Source organism: Vigna unguiculata, chromosome 11 (genome assembly GCF_004118075.2).
Source record: "Vigna unguiculata cultivar IT97K-499-35 chromosome 11, ASM411807v1, whole genome shotgun sequence".
In the NCBI taxonomy this organism is placed as follows: domain Eukaryota; kingdom Viridiplantae; phylum Streptophyta; class Magnoliopsida; order Fabales; family Fabaceae; genus Vigna; species Vigna unguiculata.
The window spans coordinates 35,242,003-35,252,540 of record NC_040289.1 but is presented as its reverse complement, the minus strand read 5'-3'; the positions used below and the strand labels follow the sequence as shown (position 1 = coordinate 35,252,540).

The 10,538-nt window shown below is 26.8% G+C and overlaps 1 protein-coding gene across 1 annotated transcript; it reads right to left on the bottom strand.

Annotated features, from left to right (window-relative positions):
• Window positions 1-6,212: 6,212 nt before the first annotated feature.
• LOC114168811 (vegetative cell wall protein gp1) lies at window positions 6,213-7,119 on the bottom strand. The gene has a single exon (XM_028053767.1). It carries the CDS (start codon window positions 6,975-6,977, stop codon window positions 6,477-6,479), a length of 501 nt encoding a protein of 166 aa, XP_027909568.1. The 5' UTR covers window positions 6,978-7,119; the 3' UTR covers window positions 6,213-6,476.
• Window positions 7,120-10,538: the final 3,419 nt, after the last annotated feature.

Sequence of the window (10,538 nt, the reverse complement as noted above, 5' to 3'; positions counted from 1 at the left end):
TTTTTATTTTGTAATATTTCTCTGTATTTTTAGCACTTAGTTTATACAGTTAGAGACTATTTTTATTTTTTTCTTTTTATTGATAACATAACTTTAGAAGAATTATCATGTATACATCCATCCATACATTATCACGGTTACGAACTTATTATTTTTAATCGATTTATGAAAATTTTCAAATTGATTTAGTTGAGAAGAATGGAGCATGCGACCAATGGCTTGATCCAAGGTGGAAGTACAACGACAGTTATACATTTGATATGATTGGCCAAAAATCACCAGCATTCCCGTTGTATACGTAATCTACGCAATTTCGTTTAATCTAGTGGAAGATTTTTTTTTTCTAAGGTAATAGATCAAGATTCAATTTGTTTTTAAGAAACTTTTATATATAATATCTAACCATCTACTTCTTTAACTCAACTACAAATAATGAAGAAATTGTGTTTAACGGACTATAAATCATTTTTACGACCTCAACTCTATTCAGTATTACTATTTTGAAAATATCTTTATTTTTAAGACAAAATACTGTTATTTTTAAACTTGAGTATTATTCTCCTGAATATATATATATATATATATATATATATATATATATATATATATATATATATATATATATATATATATATATATATATATATATATATATATATATATATATATATATATATATAGATGGCAAATAAACCCGTGCCCGTGGGTATCACCCGAACCCGTCCCCGTTTTGACGGGGAATCCCCGCTTTGACTGGGTATGGGTATGGGTATGGGTAATACCCGAAATTTTCAACTGGGGATGGGGATGGGGATATATATATACCCGCCCAAATACCCGTCCCCACTTAAATTACTAAACTATTTATAATTTATTAAATAATCTAAAAAATATATATAAATAAATAATATATTTACACATAAAATATAATATAATATAATATAATATAGTATATATACATATAAATAAAATATACTTTTATATATATATATATATATATATATTTACACATATACATGTAATATAATATAATATAATATACATATAATATATATACATAATAATATAATATATACGTATAAAACAAATTAATCATTTAACTAGTGAGATCTTTTATAAACAAATTTATAACATTACAAATTTATAAAAATTTAAAAGAAATATATATATATATATATATATATATATATATATATATATATATATATATATAAAAGCATAAAATATCTACGCATATACATATAATATATATACATAATAATATAATATATATTATTATATTTATATTATTATATAATATAATATAATATATACTTAAAATAAATATATATCTATAAATATATATATATATATATATATATATAAACATAAGATATCCACACATATAATATATATATACATAATAATAATAATATAATATATAATATAATATAATATATATAAATAATTATATATATATAAACATAAGATATCCACACATATAATATATATATACATAGTAATATAATATATAATATAATATAATATATATATATATATATATATATATATATATAACATATTTCTCATTCTCTTTGTTTTTTGTTATACATTTTGTTTACTCTCTCAATTGTCTGGTTTGTTTTTCAAGATTTAATTTTGAAGGTAATTTTTCTTCTTCTTATTACATAATTTTTACTCTCTGTACATGGTTATGTTCAAATAGGTGTTCCTCAATTTCATTCTATGAAATAATTTTTAGGTTACACATTTGATTATCTTTATTTATTTATTTATTTATTTTCATGAAAATGTTTGACTCTTATTTTGTAGCTCTTCTTTTTGTTACTTTGGTTATACACTTTTTTACTCTCTTTTAATTGTTTGGCTTGTTCTTTAAGGTTTAAGCAGATCTTCAAGGTACTTTTCCTTTTATCATAATCTTAATTATACATTTTTTTTTCCGTTATGTTATGTTCAAATGGATATTCTCAAATTTGGGTCACACATTTAATTATCTTTACTCCTTTATGATAATTTTATTTATTATTTATTTTTTGTTTCATGATAATGTTTAATTCTCAATTTTGAAAGTTACTGGAGTGTTATTCATGATATATTGGCAATTGCTTCAGTTTTAGATCCAAGGTACAAGATGGACATGTTAGAATATTATTTTTATAAATTGTATGGTAATGATTTTGATCTGAAACTTAGTAGGATTCGTCAAATGTGCTATGATTTGGTTTTGGAATATCAATCAAAAAAGAATGAAACTTCTTCTTATAGAGCTACATCATTGGAGTTGGGAAAGGATGTTGATAATGATGCGAATGAATTTTTAGAGTTTATGGCAAAAAAGAAAAAATCTAGAACTACAGTTATGAAAACAGAGTTGGATTATTACTTGGAGGAAGATAATTTGCCGGTTACACAAGAATTTGATATCCTATCATGGTGGAAAACAAATGGGTTAAAGTTTCCAACCCTTCAAGCAATTGCAAGGGATGTTTTAGCTATTCCAATAACAACTGTAGCTTCTGAATCTGCTTTTAGTACTGGTGGTCAGATATTAACTTCTCACCGTAGTCGACTTCATCATATTACTATAGAGGCTTTGATGTGTACAAGAAGTTGGATATGGAACTCAAACCATCTAGGTAAGTTACTCAAATTTATTAATATTTTTTGTTAGTATTTTTTGTGAATTCTCATCTAATATTCTACATTTGGTGTTTGTAGGTGTTAAAAAATTAAAAGGAAAAGATGTTCTCATGAGTGAAAATGAATCTGATGAAGAAGGTACATTATATTCTAGTAATTAAAATTTTCAATTTCAATTATTATATCATATCTAATTTTTCATTTTTTTCTATGTGTAGGTGGATCGAATGCAAATGAAACCACTGATCATTTGTAAAATTAATAAATATTTTGGTTATTATAAAATTTTAGTAATGTGTAATTTTTTAGCTTTTATATAATTATTTGAATTTTATTTAGTTGTTATTTGATACTTTAATTTGAGATTTATACTATTATAATATTTTTCTTAATATTTGACATCATGAAAATCAAAAGAGTATGTTATTTTAATATTGAATATTTTGATAGTATCATGATTCCGTTGGTGTGATTTTTAAATTTTTTTTATAAAAAATATTTAATTGATATATGGAACAATAAAAAAATGGGTATGGGTATGGGTATAAGAAAATACCCGTTACCCGGTGGGAATGGGGATGGGTCAAAAGTTGTATACCCGTTGGGTTTGGGGATGGGGATGGGGATGAATTTTTATTATGGGGATGGGGATGGGATCATGATACCCGTACCCGCCCCGCCCCGTTGCCATCCCTATATATATATATAAATATTGAATGTAATTTAATAAGAGTTAAATATATTTTTGTCTCTTAACTTTCAAAAAATTTTGGAATTAGTCCATTTTGAAACTTTTAACCAATTTAGTCATTCATCTTGCAAAATACGTGGATTTAGTTCTTCAAATTTTGTTAGGTTTATTTAATATTTTGTACGCATTTCAAAATTGTATTTGAGTTGTTTATAATATTTGATACATTTTTGCTTTAATGTTAAGTCAAATACTATTATGAAACACGTTTGAAATGTCAAATAAACTTAACAAAATTTGATTAAAAGACTAAATCCATGTATTTCAAAAGATGAATGACAATATAGTACAAAATTTTAAAATGGACTAATTTTAAAATTTACTGAAAATTAAGAGACTAAAAACATATTTAACATATTTAATAAAAAGAAAGTGGTAGTATTTAATTTAGTTTACATTTAAATATAGGAATATAATGTTAAATGGAATCTTAAAAAATAATGGTCAAAAACATAAAAGAAAAGTAATCAAGACGACATTTCCTTGATACAAATATTTCAGTCATAGTAATAGCGTACACCTAAACCCTATTGGTTTTTCAAAACAAAGTTAATATGATCGATCAAGGATCATATAAACAAATCAAGTTAATTAAATCCTAAACTACCTAAAGGGATTTTGTATATAATGTAAATAAAAACTCATAAATATTCTATAAATAATATTGTTAACGAGATAAATATTACTCATTCAATATTAAATATATTGTTTTTTACTCACATATCTAATTAGAGTTGTTTTTGCACATATTCCGAATTTTTAGACTTAAGGTACTTGGAATCAAGGCATAACATGGAACAGTTTGTTTGGTACGCTTAATTCGTTACATTTAAGAGGATTGGTTTAGGTTGATTTATAGTGATTATTGTGTGAATTACCAATTTACCCCACTATCTTTCTTTTCATTTTTTTTAAATTATTATTATCAAATATAAAATGATATTTCAAAAATATTAATATAAAAAAAATATTTATTTTTTGAATTATTTTGGTAACGAAAAACAATCATAGCATTACAGTATAAAATAACTATTAACAATGAAGCATAGAAAGTGTTAAAAGAGTGGAAGCACAATTAAAGCTGGGTCCGTGAAACTCTCTGTGTCCATTATCTAAAATGGATACATACCAACCACAATGCATTTACTCAGCCTCCGTCAAACCATGAACACGTCTTTCTACATACCTGTATTGATAGGGACCGAAAAAGATGTGCGCCTTCTTTCAAGATAAAATCGAATTTGAATTTTGTGTTAGATTTTTCTGTATTATCTATATACATACTTTCTTTAAAATATATTAATGACGGTATAAAAAATTTAGTAGAGAATATGAAGTTATAATTTACATGTATATCATTTTTTCATGTTATTTAGTATTTTTGGTACACTATAATTTATCATAGTCAAAAGATTGTTAGTTTTTAGCATGAATGAGGACTAAAGCAAAGACACGCTTAAAAGCAAAAGTAAAAACATATCCAGCACCTTCCAAGTTATACCCAACAATTTGGCCACCTCTTACATTAATGACATGCACATTTCCAATGTCTTCGTTGTTAAGTTATTTCATATCCACCCAACCAACCGGTATATGTCTTTGTTTACATACAAACTCCACAGTTACGTTAACATCTACAAAAATAACAATCAACTTATGAAGGATGTGCAATTTTTAATTAATACATTAATAATTGGATACCACATCTATACGTAATAATAAAAATATTTATTATACAGATTTATTTTCGTTAGGAAACTGTTTTCTGATAATATTTTGCATCTGTTGACATTCAACTTTTAAGGATATTTTATTATTAAAAAAAGTTACTTTTGTATATGTAAAGAAAGAGATAAATTAAAAAAATAAAATAGTGAGTATAGAATGTGTATAAAAATTTGTGGAGTGTCGAAATAATACTTTATTTTTTTTGTTTTCAGCGTCGAAATATGCGCAAATTGTGGACCGGAAATATCACGTTGTCGTTCCCTTTAATTTTCAACCATTCCCGTTGTCGTTCGGGTCCAGAAACTGGGAAAAGGGATAGAAATTTTGACCCAAGACTAAGGTAATACAATTAATTACCATTTAATTTCTCACCATTCAAATTACCTAAAGCACTCTAAGTAAATTAAACCAATTCATTAAACGAATCTAAACAATTGAAAACAAATAGAATGAAATTCAATAAATAAATAAATAAATAAACAAAAGCTACAACATCTTTATCAGACTAATCGAACTTCGTATTTGATTTTGAAAAATGATCTAACCCAGTTCAAACCAAATTTATACAAGTGAATATATTTTTAATTATAACTCATGTCTGTATATTTTACACAAATATTTATAAAAAAAAAATGACATGATTTCGACTTATTTATGAAACAGTATTAAAGAAATTGACTTTTTCTCCCAATAAATTCATGAATATTAATCACAAATTAAGACTTATTTGCTAACCATCGTAATCACGATGAGGATTATATACTAAAGTCGAATATCATGTATACGTCAACAGAATAGAAGTCTTCGTCAACTTAGACAAAAACAGTATCACCGGAACACAGAAAACAGTGGAACAGGAGTTCCTTTCGATTAAGGGTTTAGAGAGGTATTTGGTGAATCAAGGGTTTAGAAGGGTACTTGATGAAGTGAATTAAAAAAATAGTTATTATTAAATGACGTGTGATCTGTGGGGGCAGGAAGTGAGAAAAAAAAATTATACAATAGATTTGAATCCATCCGATAAAAATAAAATACACACTCTAGATATTTATTTTAACCTAAATTGAAGTAATATAAGTAATTTACAGTATTATCAAATAATCATGTCATTGAAATCAAAAAGACACACGGAAAAATAAACAATGGTAGGGATTTCTGTGGAATTGACTGATAAAGAGTCCTAAAAATTCAATACACGGATCTACATTTGGCTACTTGCAAGGAACAAAAACAAATTTGTGATTTGTAAATGAAATTTAAATTCAAATCATTAAGACGTTATGAATACTCTGTAATAGAATTGGAATCGTAAAAAAACCTAGAACAGTATGGCGAATATTACTGCAAGGCCAACCTAAAGAAGTTCTCTCCTCGCAGCATATCCATACTGCGACCGTTGCATGTTCTGGCGGCGCTTCTTGTACACTAACGCTCCCAACACAACCACGCCGGCAGCGACAATCACTCCCACCGCTATTCCCGCTTTCTTCCCGGAACTCATTCCTTCTGAGGACGATTTACCTCTGTCACCAGCCACATCGGCGTGGTTGACTCCGCCGTCATCTGCACCATTCGGAGACGGAGATGAAGCCGGCGAAGGAGATTGATTGTTCTGAGGCGGAGGAGCGGGCGGCGAATCGCGATGAGAAGGCGCGGGAGACGGAGATTGAGGCGAGCCGGAAGGGGAATTGTGGGAAGAAGGAGCAATATGAGGAGAATGAGAATGTGGAGGAGAAGAGGGAGAAATATCCGGAGGCGGAGCCGGCGCCGGTGATTCGGCGGCGGAAGCGATGTTGACTAAGAAAGAAAGAAGGAGAAGAAGAGCGGAGAATGCTGCGGGTGTAGGATTCGCCATTGAAGGGATTGAGTATGTATTGAAGAATGTTGGATCTGATATTGAAAGTGTGAAAGGGTGTGAGAGAAGTAGGAACTGTTTTGAAACGGGAACGGGAAATTGAGTGGTAGATCTGGAAAGTGTGAGGACAGAAAATGATGAGTTGGGGTTTATAAGGTAAGGCTTCGAGATTCGATATGATCCGAGGGTGCACGTTTAGACACGTGGAGAGAGTATTTTACTTCTTTTTTTGTGAAGCTTGAGAAGGAAGTGACGTGAATGTGATATATGGGATGCTACTATTGTGTTTACCCTCGTTAATATTTTTACATAGTTAATTTTTTTAATGATTAAAATACTATTAAAAATAGGTTATCAATTAGTACAAGTCAAAATAATATTTTTTTTATAAGAAGAACTTGACGACTTTAAATCATATAATTAATTATTTACTATTAATTATGATTATTATTATTTGGTTTTAGTATCAATTATGGGTACCTTTCAAAATGAAAATTACGTTGTAGGGTGAAATTGTACTTCAGCACTTAATTCCCGAAAGTTTATCAATGTCAACCCAAAGATGCAGATATTTTTTCGTTATAAAAATAATACATAATTAAAGTTTCGTTCGTGCTAGTTATTTATTTATTTATTTCAGTAAAAACAAAAATAAATTATCTTAGTAAGTTTCAATTTCTTTTTCATTTTTATGATCTAATTTTTCTGCTAATAAAATATTAATGTATACCATATATCACACACTTGTAAACTATGTATATACACCTGACTTAAGAGTTTGTATTACATCTAAAACTCAACTCATTTTGTCACTTTCAAAAATGTAATTAAAAATAATTTAGATGTTTATTTCTATTTTCATATAATTTAAATAAAATAAAAATAATTATTTCAACATTAATTATAAAAATAAATTAGCATCGTTTAATTTTATTAATCTCACTTTTTAAATATTCTATTTTTAAATTTGATATCATGAATAAAAAAAATCTCATAAAAAAACCGTTAAAAATATTTTCAAAATAACATCATTAAATAGAATTAAATTGGTTTGATTTACTCTTTTAAAATGTTGGTGCAAGAAATTTTGTATTTATCAATTACTCTTGAAAGCTTAGACTTCTTCGTTTATTGTACAAATAATTAATGGTTTACTTTGACTAAGCTGGAATTCACCCTTTTTTTTTTCTTATTATGTTTTTGTCTCTATTTGTTTGTGTCGTGTGTAAGAGAGAACATGCACCATTTTCCATATGTACACCTTAAAACTGTTACTGGTCTTCGTTACTTTTTATTTAAAAAAGGAAAAAAAAAGTGATTATTAATTGCATTTTAGCACTGTTGTTGTGTGCCGTCGGAGACGGAAACGGACATTGAACTCAGTAAGATGAGTTGTAAAATTATATTAAAAAGGACAATATGCTTAACATCTCAACCTATATGACTCGTTATGTGATGGATACCTTACACCATAATCAAACAATTCCTTCTTCCTTTTTGTAGTTCATTTCATTAAAATATAGTTTCTGTTAAAAAAAAAGAAGTATAAGTAAAATTATCTCCTTGTATTAATCCTTTTAAAGTTAATTAAAATAATATTCAAAACTAATACCTTTTCTTTTATTATCATGAAAAAGATTATTAACTTCGATATGTAAATCAATTAAATAACAATCAAATAATTATAAAATTACTTAGAATCCCTTCATCATTACACTACATTACAACTGTCACCCTTCCACCACCACCGCTACACTACTATGCAAATAAAGAAGAAGAAAGAGAGAATGTTGTAGCGGAGGAAGAAGAAAGAAAATACAAAAAAAAATACTCATTTTAAAAGCTTTTTCCATAATATACTTCATATATTTCAAAAAGTTGTTTCCAAAACCATATTTCGTGCATAAAAACTCATTCCAAAAGATATTTTATGTTCTGTAAAGTTTTTTTCAAAAATTTCATTTCAAAACTCATTTCATTAATTTTAAAAATTATGTTCCGGAAATCACATTTTGGAAATTTATTTCCAAAAATTTCATTTCAAAAATTATGTTATGAGAAGTTCTGAAAAATTTATTCTGGAAAGCTTGAAAAATATTTTCCAAAAATCACTTTTCCATAGGGTAAAATGGTCATTTCAGAAGTTTGAGAAGTTGTGCAAAGAAATTGTAGGAGCATAGAAAGTAAAAGAGCCTTTAGTTTTATGTTTCTTTTCGTTTTCGCCATCAATATTTGGAGTAGGACAAACCAACTGAAATTTCAGGACAGTTTCTACCTGCACCACCTCCACAACTTTTTTTTTCCTTTTTTTCTTTGTGAATTCTACAATCTAAAGACAAAAAATACTTCTAAACCATGTAATTTAGAAACCATTTTCGTTTAGGAAAAGACTTTCAAGTTTTACAAAAGGTCAAATATAACTTTTTAATTATGTAATCCAGTTAATCCAGAATACAAATGACTTCCATATCGTGTAATTCAAAATTCAAATAACTTTCAAATTATTTCGAAAGTTATTTTTAACTTTCAAATTGTTCCGTTCCGAAAGTTATTTTAACTTCCAAATGGTTTGGAAAGTTATTTTTAACTTCCAAATTGTACGATCCAACTATCATTTTATCTCCGAGTGCTATTTTTGTTTTATGTTATTCAGTATATCATCTATAATATATAACAATATATAAAGGAGATTCCTCTTTTTGTGTCCACTTTTTAAAATATTGATTTTATCCTTTAAATATAACAATTTATTAAATTTTCAAAAATTGACCGTTACTTCAAACTTTTTATAAAATCAGATGTCTCTCCTTCTTCTCTTCTTCTTTATTTATCAATGGTTATTCTTTTATCTGTTCTGATATATTTCACTTTATTTTTAATAAATATAATTTTAATATATATATATTAACTTAATAACATTATAATATTATCACCTACTAATATAATATCACGCATATTTAAAAAATGCATACACAGGCGGTGTTACCAAATTTATTCAAAATACCAAATTTATTCTTTAAATATAATAATTTATTAAATTTTTAAAAATTGACCATTACTTTTAAATTTATTTTTATAAAATCGACTATCTATGTTTTTTCTCTTTTTCTCTTCTTTTTTATTTATCAATAGTTATTCTTTATCTCTTCTGATATATTTCACTTTAAATTTTTAATAAATATAATTTGTTTATATATTAACTTAATAACATTACAATATTATCACATACTAATATAATATCACACATATTTAAAGAATAAAAAGACCGTGTTTATGCTAGTATTAATAAAAGATGTCACAATCCTAAATATTGGATTGACATGTTATCTCCACCAAGTAAAACGAGTATAGCTTTTAACTGAGACAGCTACTTATGGAAACAACATTAATCAGACAGTACCACCCTTCATTCTAAGGTGTCACTGCAAAATTTAGAATGGTTGGTATTTGGTGATGGACTAATAGTTGAGTTTATGAATGTCCTTTTGTCGGTAGTTTGGGAATGTCTAACAACTTTATTTGGAATGGTTGGTCATAGACTAAATAGTTGCATGACAAACT